The sequence below is a fragment of the Alexandromys fortis genome, unplaced genomic scaffold (genome assembly GCF_014885135.2).
Source record: "Alexandromys fortis isolate MF-2015 unplaced genomic scaffold, M_Fortis_MF-2015_v1.1 scaffold_267, whole genome shotgun sequence".
Classification (NCBI taxonomy): Eukaryota; Metazoa; Chordata; class Mammalia; order Rodentia; family Cricetidae; genus Alexandromys; species Alexandromys fortis.
The window spans coordinates 1,145,777-1,166,236 of NW_026068157.1; the positions used below are offsets into that span (position 1 = coordinate 1,145,777).

General features: G+C 44.3%; 1 protein-coding gene across 1 annotated transcript; it reads right to left on the minus strand.

Moving 5' to 3' along the window:
• Positions 1-1,968: 1,968 nt before the first annotated feature.
• Positions 1,969-17,296, minus strand: LOC126491659 (zinc finger protein 471-like). Its single transcript, XM_050127473.1, has 5 exons — positions 17,156-17,296; positions 11,645-11,727; positions 10,369-10,495; positions 5,677-5,772; positions 1,969-3,998 (listed from the first exon to the last, which is right to left on the minus strand). The coding sequence occupies exons 2-5, from the start codon at positions 11,675-11,677 to the stop codon at positions 2,371-2,373; spliced, it is 1,884 nt and encodes a 627-aa protein (XP_049983430.1). The 5' UTR covers positions 11,678-11,727; positions 17,156-17,296; the 3' UTR covers positions 1,969-2,370.
• Between the last annotated feature and the right edge of the window lie 3,164 nt (positions 17,297-20,460).

Genomic DNA, 20,460 nt, shown 5'->3' on the forward strand with positions numbered 1-20,460 from the left:
TCTGCCTCTGCCTCCCAAACGCTGGGATTAAAGGTGTGCGCCACAACACCCAGCCTCTTGTCACCACCCTTTAAATTCCCCTTCATACACACTAGCTGCTGTGTTCCTCCTGTTCATGTCCACGTGTAGAAACAGGGACGATGCCCTGGACCTGAGGGCTTGTTGCTCAGCAACTGATCTCACTGGAAAGAGCACACGTGGCATTGCTATTAGTGCAGCCACCATCAGTCCCGTCTCCTTTTCCAAAGGACTCATGATCTCAATAACTAAGATTCCTGATTAGAGCCATCAAGGAAGCCTTTGAGACACCTGCACAGCATAGGTAAGGTCAATACAATTCAGTGTCCCAGAAAAGGCCGTTCCAGAGTCAGAAAGACCAACAGCTGAACAGCTGACAAACTCTGTTACTTGTCTCTTCAGTGTCTGTTGTCATCCTCCCATGCTTGCAGAATACATAATGTGTTCTGTTTCCAGACAAACGGACCGACAGCACAAATTACGATACCATATTCGTCCTGGCTAGGTATCAAACAAACAAATGTACAAAACTAATATAAAGGGATTTACAAACCTCCGAAATATTTGAGAATTAGCACTATCCTAAATATTAAATCAAAGAGTACATTTTTAGGAAAATATAAAAAATATTTTGAAAGGAAAAAAATGAATCGGGGCTGGAGAGGTAGCTCAGTGGTTAAGTGTGCACAAGACCTGAGTTCAGCTGAGAGCTTTACAATCACCTGTAACTCCAGCGCCAGGGTATTCCACACCCTGTTCTGGCCTCTGAGGGCATCTTCACACATGTGCACATACCCACACAGAGACACACATAATTAAAAATAAATCTTTCAGAATAACAAAACTAGATGATACATATAAAAGTATCATATAATCGCCTCTAACTTGAATAAATAGCCAAGTCGATTTTTCTTCATTTTGAAAATCAAATTTAGAACTAAATGAAAATACAAATACATGTCCAGACTTGTGACTAGCAACTAAAGGTTTTTTTTTTTTCAGAAAAAAAAGTAGTTAATGTAGATATCAGAAAAATGGAAGCTCAGAACTAAGCTTCCAATTTCAAAATAAAAACTGGATTTAAAAAAATATCAAAGTAAACCACGGGCTGGGAAGAGGAAGCAACAGGCAGACATACATACACACACGTACACACAGAGAGAGACAGAGACACAGAGACAGTGACAGACAGAGAATCAGCTAAATTCCAAACAGAATGTTAAAAAAATCAATGAAACAAAACGCTTTTTAAAAAATCCAGTGCATAAATAGACAAATAGACAGATGGATAGATGGACAGATGAACAGACAGATAGATCCAAACTGCCCAAGAAACAAACCAAAGAGAAAAAGGGCAGATGTAGGGGCACATGTCTTTAATAACACTCAGAAGGTAGAAGCAAGCAGATCTCCTGTCAAAATGGGCTCCCTGTTCCCACCACCTCTTTAAATGGACTGCTGCAGATGGCCTGGGAACACATGTCACAACAATCACATGACCTGGCCTCCCAGGACTCATGTCCGCTTGTTTCAACTCAACAAAAGAAAACTGGGCCGGGCAGTGGGGGCACACACATTTAATCCCAGCACGTGGGAGGCAGAGGCAGGCAGATCTCTGTGAGTTTCGAGGCCAGCTTGGTCTACAAGAGCTAGTTCCAGGACAGGCTCCAAAGCTACAGAGAAACCCTGTCTCGAGATAGACAGACAGACAGACAGACAGACAGACAGACATAGAAAGAAAGAAAATAAAGCTGGACCCTTGGTCCCAATAACACTATTGGCTCACAGATGCCCCTCATGTTCCTTTACTTCTCTGTGTGGCTCTGTTCTGTGCTGATATGTCTCCTAATCATTGGAGAAATGGTCTCCATCCAAATTTAATGTCAAGTTGCTAAGCATCTCATATGCAATAAATAGACATTTCACAATGGGTTTTAGAAGAGTTATATAAATAACATTTATATTTTTAAAAGATTCTCTGATTGTAAAATGAATAATAAACATGAAGAAAACAATACCAATCACAGACATTTGGAAAAGTCCAAGTAAAACAATTGTATTTTGGAGTATGGTAACAGGAACAAAAATAAATGGACATACTTAGCAGGTGTATACACAGGACTTGGTGACATTGAGGAATGTCTGAGAGGCCTCTGCACGGAGAACTCGCCAATGATGGACATTTTAAGAACCCTGACCGAGGACTTCTCCACAGTCCTCGCATTCCTAAGAGCTCTCTTACCTGTGTAAATTCTTCCCTGTAGAATAAGCATTCTGGTTGAAAGTTAAATTCTCTGATGAATGGTAAAGATTTGTCACTGGCTAAAGGGTTTTCCAGAGGAGGATACAGTTTTAAGGTTTCTTTCCAGTATGACATCTTTGGTGACAATTAAGGGATGACCTGGTTCTGAATGCCTTTCCACACCTATCACACACATAGGGCCTCTGACCTGTGTGAAGTCTCTGATGCTGAGCACGGGACGAGCCATCCCCAAAGGCCTTTCCACATTCGCTACACTTGTAAGGCTTCTCTCCAGTATGAACTCTCTTATGTCTTATAAGGTAGGCAGTATGAGTGAAGGTTTTCCCACAGTCTTTACATTCATAAGGCTTCTCTCCTGTATGGATTTTCTGATGTCTGGCAAGATAGGTACTTCTTTTGAAAAACTTGCCACACTGCTTACATTCAAAAGGTTTTTCTCCTGTGTGATTTCTCTGATGAGTGGTCAGCTGTGAACTTTCTCGAAAAGCTTTCCCGCACTCCTTACATTCGTAGGGTTTTTCTCCAGTATGAATTCTTGAATGAACAACAAGATGTATACTCTGCCGAAAAGCTTTCCCACACTCCTTACACTTATAAGGATTCTCTCCAGAATGTACTCTTTGATGGCCAGTGAGTGACATGCTGTGGCTGAAGGCTTTCCCACAAACATCACATTTGTAAGGTTTCTCGCCGGTGTGGATTCTGTGGTGGACAGTCAGGGAAGACCCACTGCGGAAGGCCTTCCCACACACGGTACATTTGTAAGGTTTCTCTCCAGTGTGAATTCTCCTGTGCAAAGTCAGTCCGACGTGAACACTGAAGACTTTCCCGCAATCAGTGCAGTCAAACGGCTTCTCTCCAGTGTGATAATGCCTGAAGTGACGAGTAAGGGACATGCTATACCTGAAGGCTTGGCCGCACTCGACACACTGGAAGGGCCGCTTGTCGTTGTGACACCTCTGATGTTGAGCAAAGGTAGAACTATCCCTGAAGGCCTTCCCACATTCCTTACACTTGTAGGGCTTCTCCCCAGTGTGGATCCTCTGATGCTGAGCCAGGTGTGCAGGCTGCCTGAAGGATTTTGTACATTCCTTACACTTATATGGTTTTTCTCCAGTATGAATTCTCTGATGCACAATGAGGTATGAATTCTGGCTGAAGGCTTTCTTACACTCCTTGCACTCAAAGAGTTTCTCGTGCGTGTGTGTTGTGTGATGCTGGGCCAGGTGGTGGCTCTGCTTGAAGGCTTTCCCACACACTGTGCACTTATATGGTTTTTCACCCGTGTGAATTCTCTGATGAACAGTGACGGATGAGCTATGGGTGAAGGTTTTCTCACAGTCGCTACATTTAAAAATGTTCTTCCCTGCCCAGATTTTCTTGTATTTTCGTACCTTGGGATTTTTGGAGAGGCTTTTCTTATTTGCCTTGTGACTATACATATTCTCTTCTGCATTGTGCAGATGGAGAGATTTTGAAGGGTTGGAGTATTTGTAGCTTATTCCTTTAGTGTGAGTTTCTTCATGCGTGACTGTTTCTTTCACGTTAAATAATATTTCTTGATTCGTCATTCGTCTACTGAAAAGGTCTTTACATTTCCACTTTTCTCCAGAAGGGGGACACTCAAGACCAAAACTTGAAATTTTCTCCATTGATACATTATCAAACACAAATTGCTTCAGAGATAATTCTTGTGTCTTGTGTACAGAGTCTCCATCTGAAAAAAATATAAAAAAAATAATGTGTTCTCTATCATGTGCAATTAGCAAAAGAAACATCTAAAGGGAAGTAATTCAAAACTATTCAGTAAATTCCATACAATCATAGATATGCAAGTTGTCCCTAAGGATAAGAGTTTTGTCATAATTAATCTTGACTGTCAACTCTACTGGATGAAAACTGCACAGGAGACTAGTAAAGCGCGCCTCTGGGTATATATGAGAGGTTCTTTCCAAAGCTGATCACTAGGGAGGTAATGCCTTCCCTGCAGCTAAGTGTTGCTAGCCAATACACTGGGAGACTGAAATAAAGGAAAACTCAGGAGGAAATTCATAGCATGGGCATGCTTCTATTTGTTTCCTGGCTGCCATAGTGACCAGCTTCCCTCCACCAGGCCCTTCCTCCATGCTTCCGCACTCCCACCAGTCCCGAAGCCATGGAGCCAGCTGACCATAGATAGAAACCATGGCCTAAACCAAATCCTTCCTCTCTGAAGCTGATTACAGCAGGTACTTTGTCAGAGTAATAGAAACAAATCTGACAGCAGGGAAGAGATAGAAAAGAACGACCAAACAGGAAATGACCAGGAAAACTAAGTATAAGGTGAGGAACTAGGAGAGGCAGTCTGCAATGATGACGGTACCCGGGCCAGACTATGTCTCCTACCTTTAAAAATATTGCTTGACTTATTCAGTATCTATGGATGTTTGTCTGCATGTGTGCCTGTGCACCATGTGCATGCCTGATGCCTGCAGAGGTCAGAAGAGGACGTCAGATCCCCTGGAACTGGAGTTACAGACAGTTGAGCTGCCATGTGGGTGCTGGGAATGGAACCCAGGTCTTAACGACTGTACCATTGTTCCAGCCCCATGTCTCCTACTTTTAATTGATTTAGTATATGTAGTTAATTTTGTATAACTGCCAACATAGTTAATTACTATTGCTTCTCAGAACTCTCTAGAGATTTCCAGAAACCACACACTATGTTTTAATGACTTCCCCCTAGGATTTAAAGGCAACTGCATGATCATAATTTCATAATCAGAAAATAGTGCTCCTTTATATGCTGTGTTTCAATGTACCAAACTCTTTATATCTCATATAGCTCAGTAAGGAATTTCTTCATTTGTTTTACTTTCAACAACTTAGCAGAAGTGTGAGATTTTAGGCCAGTGAATATAGGGCTTTGTTAATATAGGTGATGGTAGGGAAAGGTGTCTCAGTGAGGGACTGTCAGGTAAGATTGGCTTGTGAGCATGTTGGGTGATTATCTTGCTTGTCTGAACTGATGTGGAGATCCGAGTAGAGAAAGCTGGCTGAGTAACAGGCATGCAATGTTCACTCTCTCTGCTGTGACGGGCTGTTCATGATCTTGCCACTGTGAATTCCCACACCGATGGGCTACAGTGTGGACTCGCACGCTAAAACAAACCCTGTCCCTAGGGCCTGCTCTGTCAGGGAGCTTCATCACAGCACCAGAAAGGAACTAGGACAGTCTCCTTTGTACAAAACAACTGACTACAGAGACAAGAGGGAAGGAGAAGGGAAACCAATTCACAGCCAGAACCCTAAGGCTTGGGAAAGATTTCTGGGAAGCCCAGTAAGGGGGGAAGGACTTCTGAAGATGGCCGAGCCATTGCCTGGACAGGTTTTCCATCTGCATAGCACATTCTCACCTTGCAAAGTACTTCTTGTCCCCTCCCCCTCCGCCTCCCAAGGCTCCTTCCCATGCTCCAGTAAGGAGATCAGATGCGGCTTGGAAATGCAAGCTCCTGCATTAAAAACAAGAGACACAAAAATAGCCATGTTTTGAGTTGTTCTGGCACATACGTCAGTTCCTTAGGTCTGACGGAACTACGAAATAAAAGGATGGAACACATTTGAAGGGCAAACTACATAAAACTCTGGAATAGTTGATTGGCAACTGTCAACAGTCAACCCTACAGATATTAAACTAGTTCTTATGGGGTGGGGGACAGGACCATAGCAGTAATAAATGAGATACTTTTTAAACGGCCTGCCAGGGGATGGGGTATAAGATGGCTCAGTGCTTGGGCTGCATGCTGCTCTTGGAGAGGAACAGGGAACTCAGCTCCCGCACTGGGAGCTCAGCGCTACTTACAACCCCAGCTCCAGGAGCGGAGCACTCACAGCCTCTCCTGTCGGCAACCACACTCACATGTCCACACCCTCACACATGCATGTACGTATTTTAAATACAAATGAAATCTCTTTTAAAATTAAAATAAATAAGCATTTTAAATAATTTTTTATTTTTATGTGCATTGGTGTTTTGCCTACATGTATGTCTTGTATGAAGGTGCTGGATCCCCTGAAACTGCAGTTACAGACAGTTGTAAGCTGCCATGTGAGTGTTGGGAATTGAATGCAAGTCCTCTAGAAGAGTAGCCAGTGCTCTTAACCTCTGAGCAATCTCTCCAGCCCCTTAATAAAAATTTAAAGCCTGCTAGAGACAGACTGGAGTTTGAGTCAAGTGAATTACCTGTTGCCAGGCAGTGGTAGAGCACACCTTTAATCCCGGCACTCAGGAAGCAGAGGCAGGAGGATCTCTGTGAGTTCAACACCAGCCTGGTCTACAGAGTGAGTTCCCGGACAGCCAAGGCTGTTACACAGAGAAACCCTGTCTCAAAAAAAGCAAATTTAAAAAATGAACTACCTGTCTAAAACAGAGCTGAGCATAGTGACTCTGTCTCAGAACAAACATTTTCAGAGGACAGCGACAGAATCCTGAGCCTCTGCAGATCCATTTGTACTCTCCATGATAAACCCCAGAATCACTGGAATATGAGAATGAGAAATGTTAACCAAGGCCAGAAAAGCAAAATGTAACCAATCTGCAGTGTCAGATTTTAAAACACTGTGCAATCTACTCCACTCAAGGATGCAAAATAATAAACAAACACGCAGCTGTGGCTCCCTACAGCAGACACACACAAAGTCAACATTCCAGCATGGGTGGGGAGGAATTTATGAGGCTCCACTCCTATCTGAGAAGCTACCGGTAGTTGATGGTTGCTGAGAAAAAAAAAATCACTGTCCTTTGTACCGAGCTTTGTTTCGGCCACCAAACAGCTCCCAAATCACGACAGGGAAACTTATTAGTTACGAATGCTCAGTGTTATCTTAGCTCTGATTCTAATCTGTTTCTATCTACGCCTTGCCTCGGTCTTTTGACCTAACCTTCCGTTCCTGCTGTATTACTTTCACTGATTCTCCTGTCTGTCCGTGGATGCCTGGCTTCTAGCGCTGGGCGTGTCCTCGCCTTCTCCCTCCTTCTCTTCTCCTTCTTCCTCTCTCTTCTGCCTAGATCTCTCCTCATACTAATTCCCTTTGTCCACCAGCCCCACCTATCCTTTTCCATCTAGCTATTGGCTGTTCAGCTTTTTATTACACCAATCGGGTTCCTTAGGCAGGCAAGTTGAAACAAATGCAACACATTAAACAAATACAGCATAAACAAATGTAACACACTTTCACATAAAGTCATATTCTGCAACACAAACAGATGCAACACATCTTTACATAGTTAAATATTCCACAATAGTGCTTTGGTGATGTGGCTGCTGCTGACCATGCCTTGCTTGATGGCTCCAAACCTATTCACATATGGTCAGCACTAACTGTACTCTGGGGTAATTGATTAATAGTAACAATAAAAAAGAAATAGAATATGAAGTAAGAAGGGAGCCAGGCTGGTATATCTCAGTAGGAGTTAGAGAAGGTGTTGAGGAATTAATAAGAATAAAATTATATACTGTATACATATAAAAGTTTCAAAGAATAAAAATATTTTTATAAAAATAAAAAATTAAGACAAATAGGCTGAGACGATGGCTCGGTGGGTAAGGCACTTGCCGTGCAGGCACAAGGATCTGAATCTGAAATCCCAGGACCCATGGAGAGCTAACATAGTAGTACATGCTTAATCCCCACTTTCCCACAGCAGGATGTAAGGCGGAGGCAGGAAGATGCCCAGAAGCTTGCTGACAAGCCTGTCATGGCTGCAGATGAACACCAAAAGCTGGAAGGTGAGGGATAACATCCAAAAGTTATCCTCTGACCTTCACACACACCGTGGCATGCACACATTGCACTCACACACGTACACGTACACATATGCACACATACATCACACAAACACACACCCCAAAACTATTTTTTAAATTGATAAAAAGAGGGTGTGAAGGCACACACTTTTAATCCCAACACTTGGGAGGCAGATTTCTGTTTGAGGCCAGCCTGGTCTTTATAGTGAATTCCAGGCCAGTGAGACCCAGTCTTAAAAAAGAAAAAAGGAAAGAAAAAGAACTCTCAGTAGAAAAATAGAAACTACAATAGAACCAGATGGAATCTAAGCAATGGCTCAGTGGTTCAGAGCATAAACTGTTCTCCTAAAGGCATACAGCTCTCTCTCGCTCTCCCCCCCCACACATAGATATATACACCATATCTTCACAAAGTAAAGAGTGAGACGGAAAGTCTACAGTTGAAAATGGAGTGCCTGACACATTAAAGATCACTAGATGGGCTTGACACAGTGCTGAAGGAAGCAGGATAACCATTCATCCCGGAAGCTCAACACAAACCATGTAATCTGAAACACTAAAGCAAGACTTCACAAACTAAACAGATCACCCAAGGCAGAGAATTAAAGGGTCCAAATGCAGCTGAAGTCCCCAAAGGAGAAGAGAGATTTCCCAGTTTGGCTAAAGGCATAAATCTAGCCTAAAGCACCCATTCTCAACCTGTGGGTCAGTGGGTCACAACCCCTTTGGGGATTGCATATCAGATATTCTGCACACCAGATGTTTACATTAAAATTTATAACAGTAGCAAAATTACAATCAGGAAGTAGCAATGAAAACAGTTTTATGGTTGGGTGATGTGGGATTCCCCTCTGTATGCTGTGAATAAGTTTTATTGCCATTGTTTAATAAAGATGCTGCTTTTGGCCAATAGCTTAACAGAATATAGCCAGCCTGGAAAAGATATATAGAGAGAGTAGGTAGAGTCAGAGAGACGCCATGTAGCCGCCAGAGGAGAAAGACGCAAGCTGCCAGCCTGAACCTTGCCGGTAAACCACAAGCCTCGTGGTAAAATATAAAAAAATAAATAAATAGAAATGGGTTAATTTAAGATGTAAGAGCTAGCTAAAAATATGCTTAAGCTATTGGCCAAACAGTATTGCAAATAATATAGTTTCTGTGTGATTACTACGGGTCTGGGAGGCCAGAAGTGAACAAGTATCCTCCAACAGTTGGGGGTCACTACAACATGAGGAACTATATTAAAGGGTCACAGCATAGGAAGATTGAGAACCACTGGTCTAAAGAAGCTCAAGCAGATTGTTCTGAAGAACAGCAAACTCATCTACTAACATATGGACCCAAGCTTAGAAGGGTCCCTATTAGTCTCTCCAGGAGCAAGCATCAGGAGGTATTTTAAGACAGTGGGTTTCACTAATTTATCATAAGTTAATAAAAAGATACATATTTGGGGGTCACTTAAATGGCTCAGTGAATAAAGGCATTTGTTACCAACCTGATGAGCTCAGCTTGTCCAAGTCCTGTAAGTCACCCTCCAACTTGTATGTGGCATACATGTTCCCCCATGTAAAATCAACGTCCCTCCATAAAAATTAATGTAATGAAAAATTTTGGAAGCATATTTGAAAAGTGATATTCTATGTGTATAGTGTTGTGGGGTATTTACCAGAGAAGACTGCTCGGACACTGGTTTAAGCCAATAGAAAATCGTTATTAGCCAGTTGGCAACGACACTGGGTATTCAGGTTCCCAGTGTAGCCCTGAGTCTTTCTCAGGGTGAGCTTTTAAGCACAAAACCCACATTCTGGGTTGACAGACTTCAGTTAATAAGAACTGCTAGCCAGGAGCAAAACTCCAGAAGTCAAAAAGGAAAATTAGTACATTTTGAGACTTTCCCAGAACTATGCAAACTTTGATGAATTAGGTCCTTGTTTCATTTTAGCTGGTGGTGCTGTCTATGTGCTCAGTTTTACAGCCTGAATCCATCATGGAGTCAGTTAGTCTAGGTCTAGGGCGCAGTCACTATAGTAACCAGGGCACAGTCTTCTCCAGCCCTGTCACCACCTACCGGTGAGAACAGCAGAGCTATAACAGGAAGGTGACGTAAAGCAGAGGTATCTGCTACAGTTCCCACCAAATCTGGGTTTCTAATTACCTACAGATATAACCACGAGTATCTGAGAATACGTCATGAAACTCTCGTGTAACCCCGACACAATAACAGCATTAGTCACAGAAACGTGAAAGGTGCTTTAAGCAGGCTCTGGATGTTTCCGGAGTATCCGCAGGGAGCGCGCTTACCCACTGAGACCAAGTTCCAGTAGTTCTCCAGCACCACAGTCCTGTACAAACTCCTCTGAGCAGGACTCAGCCGCTCCCATTCCTCCTGGGAGAAGTCTACGGCCACGTCTGTGAAAGTCACTGAGTCCTGAGACAGCACAAATGCATTTACAAAGTTTTGTAACATTTTTTATTCTGTTTTGGGGTAGAGGTAGTTACTAAATGAAAGAAGACACAAATGACTACATCTTGTATCATTCCTCTTATATGAAATGCCCGGGAAATCCGAATATGTAGACAGGAAACAGTGGTTGGCTGGGATTGGGAGTAGGTCAGAGACTAACTGTAGGTGAGCTGCTTAAGAAGGGAAGATACGGGGCTGGAGAGATGGCTCAGAGGTTAAGAGCACTGTCTGCTCTTCCAAAGGTCCTGAGTTCAATTCCCAGCAACCACATGGTGGCTCACAACCATCTGTAATGGGGTCTGGTGCCCTCTTCTGGTCCGCTGGCATACACACAGACAGAATATTATATACATAATAAATAAATAAATATTAAAAAAAAGAAGGGAAGATGCTTGTGTCCAGGTGCTCAAGGCCAGCAGCTGACAGTCCTCTATCTAGTCCAGTCATTACACACTCTCCCTGGACAGTGCCATGTGCCACAGACTGAGGGCTGGATGCCACAGATCTCCTCAAATTCAGATTCCAATTACAAACTCAGTGTTATTATTTCAGGGACAGAGAGGAACAGAAATCCATGCAGAGGGCCTTTGCATGTCCATCTAACCTAGAATCCAATTCAATAGTACTGAGATACCTGTTTCATGTAAAAGAAGACAAGCCTTCTGACAAGAGCTGAAACCAGTTAAAAATGTACATGCAAGGCATGGTGGTCCACACTTATAATCCTTCTTCTCAGGAGCATGAGGCAGGAGGATTGCCAAGCTGGGATCTATAGTTATATTCTGTCTCCCATCCAAGAACTAATCGGGCACAACCCTCCCTAACTTTCAAGAACCAGTGATAACAGGCACATTCAAGGTGCCTGCCATGAACTAGTAAGATTCGATATCATAAAGAAGTGTATATAAGGCAGGGAGAGAAAGAATTTCAGAGTGGGCTCTAGGCCTTATCACATCTATTCTTCGCCTACTAGGCAGCTAAAGTTAAGAATGACACCCTGTAGGAGAAGGGGTGAGCAGGCCTGGGGACAGACTATTAACAGAATTTCCAAAGTAGCGTCACTTAGTGTCAATCATCAAGACCCCTTCTCATGGAGAACAGATATAGACTAACCTGTAACATGGCTTTCATTAGTTCAAAGGTCATTTCTTGCCTTCTCCTCCCTTGGAGAACAACTGTGTCCTAGGAAGTCCAGCCTAGAGGAAGAGGTAGGGAAAGTCAAGGTCTTCATGGTTCTCCCAGCATCACCGATGCAAGCTGCTCCTTCCCTTTCTTCCCTCCCAGCTTTAACTGGTCCAAATCTACAAAGCTGGCTGACAGCAGGTAGGATGCTTGAACTTCATCACCTGCAACACCAAACTGGGAGTCAGATCTGAGTCTTGCTCAGCCATTATCAAAGAAGCTAACACAAAGACCCCCAATTGGGCAATGTGCAGAGAGTGAGAGACCCTGGAACACTCAATACTAAATGGGATTCTTCCCAGGGATCAGGGAACTATGCATAAGAGGAGGAGGAAGATGGGAAGAGCCAGTGGGGATGGAGGACACAAGAAAACAGTGTCTTCTAGACACAACCACACTGACGTTCATATCAACTCATGGAGACCTTGGCAGCATACACAGAGCCTGTACTGGTCCAAGCCAGATGGGGTCCCAAGTGCTGAGAGGGCAAGTGGACATGAGCCCTCATCCCGAACCCAGAGGCTATCTCCAGTTGTCAACTGCTTGCACAGAAAAATTTAGTTTTTCTCCCAAATGAAGTTTCACTGGGTATACACACTACACTCAAGGGCAGGCTTGAGGCCCAAGAGTAAATGGCCAACACAAAATGAACTAAATTGTATTTTTGGAAGTTTATTTTCCTCTTTTGTTTTGTCATCTGGGCTTTTTTTTTTTTAACCTGGCTGGTCTGTTGCTTACATATTTATTTGGGTTTCTGATTTTGTGCTTCTGTGGGTTTTGTTTGGGTATCTCTGTGTATATGTGTTTCTCATACCTTTTCTTTTTTTCTGTCTATTTCTGGTTTATTTGTTTTATTATTTTCCTGCTTTCTAAAGAGAGAGAAAAAGAAGGCATGGAGTTGGATGGGTAGGGAGGATCTAAGACAAGATGATGGAGGGAAAAACATGAACAGAATACAGTGTATGGGAAAAATATTTCTAATAAATGAATAATAAAATTACCTAGGAGATAATGCTGGGCATATCTGAGGGTGTTTCCAGTGAGGCTTAAATAAAGAAGCAGAATCACCCTGTGGTGATTCTCATGTACTGAGACCTCAGGTTTATTTTTAAAAAGGGAAAGAAAGTCAGATGTTGATTCATGGCTCTCTGCTTCTATCCTTCAAAGGCAGTGTGACCGATCTCCTCACGCTTTGCCACCATGACTTCTGTGCCATGGTGAGCTGTATTCAAGTTGTGAGTCTTTTATTTTGTCAGGGGTTTTGGTCAGAGCAATAAGAAAAGTGTCTGACAAATTAAGTAGTGGTCACTACTGGAGTATAGTAAGTCACTCTTTCCTATACACTGAAGTCTCCTAAATGTTTATCCCCAAACCCCCTAGTGAAATATTCCTTTACAGCTCATAAAGAACCCCATTCCGAAAGCCACCAGAGACAAGAGTTACTGTCTTCCTTCAGCCCAAACCCCAGGACCTTCACTTTCTCCTCACTGTGGAACAATATATGTGTGAATATATGTCACTGTGATTGGCTTACTAAAGAAGCTCACTGGCCCATAGTTGAATAGGTAGAGGTTAGGAGGGACTGGCAGACAAAAAGCACAAAAAAGAAGAGCCTCAGGAGTGTTGAGAAGATGCAGAGGAAGCAGGAGATAAACTTGCTGTACTGAGAAAAGGTACTGAGTCATAAGACAGAGTGTAGATAAGAAATGTAAAAAATATAGATTAATTTAAGTTATAAGAGCTAGTTAGGCAAGGGAACCAGTATAGGTCCAAACTAGGCCCTCTGAATGTGGGTGATAGTTGTATGGCTAGGATAGGCTGTAGGGCTACTGGCAGTGAGACCAGGATTTATCCATACTGCTTGTTCTGGCTTTTTGGAACCCATTCCCTCTGGAGGGATACCTTGCTCAGACTAGATATAGTGACGAGGGCCTTGATCCTGCCTAAAAGCAATGTGCTAGACTTTGTTGACTCCCCATGGGAAGCCTTACCCTCTCTGCAAAGTGGATGGGGGCTGGGATGGGAGGTGAGGGAAGAGGTGGAAGAGGCAAGAAGAGGGGAGGGAGTGGGAAATGGATTTGGCATGTCAAATGAGAAAAGATAAGTTTTTTAAATTAAATAAATAAATAAATAGCTAGATAGTGACAAACTGAGCTATTGGCCAAGCATTTATAATTAATACTAAGTCTTTGTATGGTTGTTGGAGAACTCACTGGCAGGACAGAAAAGTTCGCCTACACCCCATCCCATTATCTGGTCTGACTGTACATAAATACTCCCACAAAATAGCTATTTTTTCATTTTATATACAAAGGTGGAATTGTTCCCTTTGGAAGTTTGGCACCGTCTGTTTGAAACCCCACTCTGAAAGCCACCAGAGACAAGAGTTACTGTCTTCTTCCAGCCCAAACCCCAGGACCTTCACTTTCGCCTCACTGTGGAACAATGAACTTTAGGGATCAGTCCTGCCACTGTGTGACCCCCACCCTGAGCTCACTCATTTCTCCTCCTTTCTGACTTAGATTAGAGGGCTCCCCGCCCTCCTGTCAGCTCAGGCCAGCTTCGGCAGCTTCTGGATGGAATGCTAGGACCCAGGACTCGGCCCAGCACTACACAACAGGCAGTTGCAAACAGCACACAGAAAGAAGCTACTGATGCTGGGGGCTGGAGACAGCTCAGCAGTTAAGAGCACCTACTGCTCTTGAGGACCCAGTTCAGTTCCCTGCACCCAAAGGCAGCTCACAACCATCTGTAACTTCAGTTCCTGAATAGATATATATTCAGGCAAAACACTCAAAAGCAAAAAATGAAAACAAATAAATCTTTTAAAGAGAGAGAGAAACTAATGCTAATAAGGCATGGTAGTGCACACCTAAAATCCCAACAATCAGTAGTCTGAGGCAGGATACTTTCCAGGAGTTCAAGACTAGCTGATGAAACCCTGACAAAAAAATAAGAAAGAATGAAAGGAAAAAGGAAAGGAAATAAAAGGAAAGGAATCTCCCAGGGAGATGGCTCAGAGGGTAAAAGTACCTGTGGATCTAGGTTTGATCCCTAGGATGCACTTGTTGGAAGGAGAGAACCAACTCCTAAAAGTTGCCCTCTAACACACACACACACACACACACACACACACACACACACACACACCATACTGTGGTAGCAATATAAACTCCAGGGCAAACAACACAGAGTCTTTCACAGCCCAGTTTCTTGTTTATACAACCACACACATTCACAGAAGTATGTACCATGATCCTTCTATTTAACCTCTCCAAGGAGCCTCATGCATTTGTCACTTTATATATTGGCAGATCTAGTTCTCATTGTGTAAACTTTTTCTAAGGAGACATAAAATAAACATCTATTTACCCCAGATAGGGGTGACAATAACAGATCAAAGTAACGATTCCATAAAAATCCAACCTGTTGAATCCATGAATTGATTGGGCTTACTTACAGAGCATGGGAAAAGAGTTATTTATAAGAGCATGGGTAACTCCCAAACTAATGTATCACCCCCAAAGTCTCACCCTATCATGGATGGCATCTTCATGGGAACTGAATCATGAGGTTTTTTTTTTAGTTAATAGTTTACTTCCTATACCCTTTAACATCTCCCAAGATCATCTGTATACAGATGGGGGGTAGGGTGAGGGTAGCAAGAGAGAGAGGACAATGCCAGATAAGGATCCTGTGACACTCCCTCCTTCTTCCACTAGAGAATATTAACAGTTCCATCACCAGTTCCAGAGGCCAAGCTATCTGTTAGTGATTCTCAATTCGTCACTATGACTACAGGGTCCTGGTACTCTCTCTCCAACATGTTGTCTTAACTAGTGTTCTACTGTTGTGAAGAGACACTGTAACCATGCCAACTCTGACAAGAGAAAGCATTTAACTGGGGCTTGCTTACAGCTTCAGAGGTTTCGTCCATTACCATCATGGCAGGAACATGGCTGCACATGAGCAGACACAGTGCTGGAGGAGTAGCTGAGAGTTCTACATCCAGAACCACAGGCAGCAAGAAGAGAGAGCTGCTGGGCCTGGCTTGGGCTTTTGAAACCTCAAAGCCCACCCCCAGTGACACACCAACAAGACCACACCTTCTAATCCTTCTTAAGTAGTGCCCTGATGACAGTGCATTCAATCCAACTTCAAAAGTCCCCATAGTCTATCAAGTTTCAATACTGTTTAAAAGTCAAAAGTTCAAAATCTCTTCTGAGACTTAAGGCACCCTCTTAACTGCAACCCCTGTAAAATAAAAATTAAAAAGCAGAACACATACTTCCAACATACAATCAAACAGACTATACATTACCATACCAGAAGGGAGGAAAGGGAGCATAGCACAGAAAGACCAAAACCCAGCAGCACATATTCAGTCTCTTCTTTGCAAGACAAACACTTCTGAAGTTTCCCCAAACACATCCAGCAAACAGTTCTGCAGAAGACACAAGCTGGGTATCTCTTCATCTGATTCGGTTCTGGGACTATCAAGCCAGACCCCACAGGTTGAGGACTCAGTCCCAATGACTGCTTCTGAATTCTGATGCGAGGTGCAAGTTCCAAGTCGTCTCACCTGTGCTGCTGAAGGACTGGCTATAAATCAAAGTTTTCTATGAGTTCCTCACAGTTCAATCAATTTGCCTGAGTGGCTCCCAGAACTCGATAAAACCCCTGTTAACAAGATCATTATAAAAAAAATCTTCATAAGATATATGAAGAGCTGGAGAGATGGCCCTGTGGGTAAAGTTCACATTCCAGCCCGAGGACCAGAATTCAGTTCCCAGAACTCACATAAAAAGTTAAGGGAGGGGAGGAAAAAGTAAAGGGGAGAATCAGCTCCACAAAGTTGTCGCACATGCCTGTAATCACAGCACTTTGGAGGCTGAGGCAGGAAGATCAGGGGTTCAAAGTCATCCTCCACTTACACATTGAGTTTGAGAACTGCCAGGGGTACACAATATCTCAAAACAACAACAACGACAACATTGGCCTTTGGTGATCAATTTACCCTTCAGCCCCTCTCCTCTCCCAGTTGGGGTTTGGGACTGAAATTCTTTATCCTCTAATCTTTTTTGGCGTCTGCGATGATCAGCCCTGACCCTAAAGCTACTCTGAATCTGCCATCCATCCACCACGAACGCTCATCAGGATGTTCGGTACTTTGGACATTCCAAGCATTAAGTGCTGTAACGTAGACCACGGAAGATAGACGACCTACCATACGATTCACGATCACCTCACATCCGCACCATTTATTTCTCAGACCCTGTCTTCCTCTCCCACACACTCACACGAACGTACAGTCACCCTGAAAACTCACAGCCCAGTTCGTTTCACACATTCCGGCCTGGCACACCCAAGCACGCACTTAGATCCGAACCCTCAGCCGTCTCGCCCTCGCGCCCCCGGATTCCACGTATCCGCCAAGCCTACCTCCAGAGACGCTGACCTCTAGGAAACGCGGAGACTACGAGGCTCTCCCCTGCCCCAGCTTTCGGGCTCCCACTCCCCATCGGTCGCTTTACCCAGACGCTGTCAACCTAGGGACGCTGGGAGGCAACGGACAAGCTGGGCGCAGGCGCAGTCTCTTCGAGCCGCAGCAGAGGGGCAGGGCCCGAGAAAGGCGGGGCTTGGCGTAAGGGGCGCGTTCCCAGAGAAGACTGAGATGAGAGGCGGGTCCTAGGAGAAGAGCGGGTTCTTAGAGCGCGGTGAGGGCGGGGCTAGTTGGAGGTGAGGGCGGGGCTTAGTCAGTTGGGCGAGCTCTCAGCCGCCTCTGCGGGGGCGGGGCTTGCAGAGAAGGGCGGGTCTCAGAGGGAGTCCGTTAAGAGGGCGGCGCTAAGCGGAGAAAGGGAGGGGTCGCAGCTGTCTGAGATAAGGGGCGGAGTTACCAAGTAGGGCGGGTTCTCAGGAGTCTGAGGCGAGGGGCGGGGCTTAGCAAGTAGGGCGGTTCTCAGCACGGACCGAGCTGGGGCGGGGCTTGAGGAAGGGGTGGGGCTTGCAGAGAATGGGCGGAATCTCATCGGTATTTCTAGTAGGGCGGGTTCTCAGCAGAATCTGAAGGGGCGGGACTTGCGAATAATGGGCGGATTCTCAGCGGAGAGGGCGGCAGTAAGCCGAGAACGGGGAGGGATCTCAGCAGTCTGCGAGGGGAGGGGCTTAGCCAGTAGGGCGGGTTCTCAGAGGAGACAGAGATAAAGGGCGGGGCTCGTGGAGAAGGGCACCTTCCAGGCCATTCTGCTACCGTAGGTGGCAGAAGGGATGAGAGCTGGGACTTTGTGGGACTGAGTGCGTGATTCTGCAGAGGGGGAAGGCACAGGGTTGCTGGGCGTGTCATTTGGGGCGGCTCGTGCGTCAGCTCTTCAAAAAGCTTTTCGTGCTGCCTAGAGACCAGAAGCGTCCCTAGTTACCAGCAACCACCAAGGCGTGAGCGCTAGTCCTTGATGTGTCTCCTTGATGTCTGTGTCCCCGTTAGCTCAACAAGCTCGATCCTTGATGTTAGTGTTTGAGACTATGATTTTTTTTTTATTTTTTAGGGAAGGAAGAGATAAGAGGTGAGCCTAGATTAGATTCGAAACTGGCTATGTAGCCAAGGGTGACTTTGAAGTACTAGTCCTTCTGTATCCAACTCCCAAATGTTGGGGTTAAAGGAGTGAGCCACGATGCTGGGCTTGGAAGTTTGATCTTTGCAAGCTGAGCTTAGCCACACAAGAACAGCCACCATTCTGCATCTGATCGCCTCCTCCTTCACACTCACGTTGACCACCTCTGTGACCAGCAAATCAGCATATGTTTCACCTGCAAAATGGGAATGTCATTATTAGCGTTGGGAGTAGTGAACATGATATAGGAAGTAGACAAGAGTCAGGCTTTTTCTGCCCTTTGCCAAAGAAGAAATTATCCCTGCCTTTGAAGGACCAAGAAATCAATACTTGTATTAAAAACTGAAACAAATAAAAAGTCCACTTGAATGAAAAGAGAAAGAAACGCAATTCCCTGGCGTAGGAGCTTTTACTTCCCATGGATGAAGACAGATGTGACAAACGCTGGAGGAGGGGGAAAGCTGTAAAGAAATGTAAAGCAGCGAAGGTGCAGCATGCTTTTCCTATTTTCTTCATAGAACACACACATCAACGTCTTTGAAAACCTTTCCCACAAAAGATATCTGCTGGCTGTCATCAACTCTGTCAACTGGAGATCGAAGGCTTGGTCCCACAAAATTCCCCGCTATTTGTGATGGAAATCCCAAACTTGGGCGATTTTGCCTGTGTTTCTGTCTCTACAGGGTTTCCACGGCCCTCACTTCTTAAGTCCTATTAATTTGCTAGAGTGAGAGATACCAAGGAAACACAGGGGTTGTTGTTGTTTTTAGGACACTTTAAAGCACACATATGAACAGGTGGAGATAGTTAAGACGAAATCCAGAACTCTGAGAATGGGAGCTTCTAACCCCACAAAACTGAAGTGTGTCTCCCAGCACATGGCTGTCTTCTTGTTGGTCTTTCAGAAAGCCTTGAAGTGTTTCGTCTTCCTTTTGGGAGGGGGTGGGGAGGAGCTAGTGCTTCATTCGGCAGGCAGGATTGAGTAAACCATCTGCTGCTGCTAACCCTTTATCCCACTGACCCACAGAGCTGTGAGTCGCAGCGGGTAGCGCTTATTTGGTTGCTCTGGCCACTAGCTACCTCCCTGTAGTCACGCAAAGACCATAACAGATCACTGGGTGATCGAGTGGCTCGTTCCTGTAATCTCAGCCCTTGAGGAGCTGAGGCAGGAGAATTTGCCACAAATTCAAGGCCAGCTTTGGTTTCATGGTGAGTTCCAGGCCAGCTTAGGCTAGAAATGATGACTCTGTTTCAAAACACTTTTAGCTCCCAGGAGCTGGAGATGCAGACGTGAAGAAAAAAAAATTCAGAACAAAGCTTTCAATCGTCTCATTTGCAGAAACTCAACTGTGATTGAAAAAAACCTTTTTCTAAATAACAAGACCATCTTTCCACTTCTTGAAATGAAAGAATAGATAGGTGGGTGATAGCAGGGTAAATAATATATGATAGATGAGTAGGCAAATGTACATGAATTAATGATACATGGGGAGAGAAATGATGGATGGATGGATGATGGATGGATGGATGGATAGACAGACAGAAGCCACCTCATTGGTCTCACCATCTAGACATCTTCTGACGTTCTGCCCTTTTCCAAGTTCCTAGACAGAGCACAGGATGGTCTAATCCTGCAGCTGAGGTGAGGCACGGACATACTGAGCTCCTTGGGTTTGTGTTTCTGCAGTGGGGGAGGGGATGCCAGCTTTCAACTGGCACACTTAAACCGTGCTGTAGGGAAGGAAGCTAAATTGCACTGAATCCAATGTCTATTAAAGCTACAGAGGCAGCTCAGTGCTAAATCACGATAGTGGTGAGGACATCGATTGGATCTAGGGAATAAAAATATTAAAAAAAAAAAAAGTATGGTGCTTACCTGCAAATCCAGCCTTGGCTACGTAGTGAGACCCTGTCTCAACAAAACAATGAATAGTGAAATTTATTGTATTTATGCCCTGTAAAACTGTCCACAAGGAATCAGAAGATATCAGAAGATATTGGCCCAATCAGGGGTAACGCTAGAAGAGATGAAAGGATTTTTAATAATCTTTGGTAAGAACACAAAGGCACTAAGAGACGTTTTGCAGTACAACAGTGCCACCTGTTGGGCAGAGTGTTCAACTACACCTTGTTTTATTT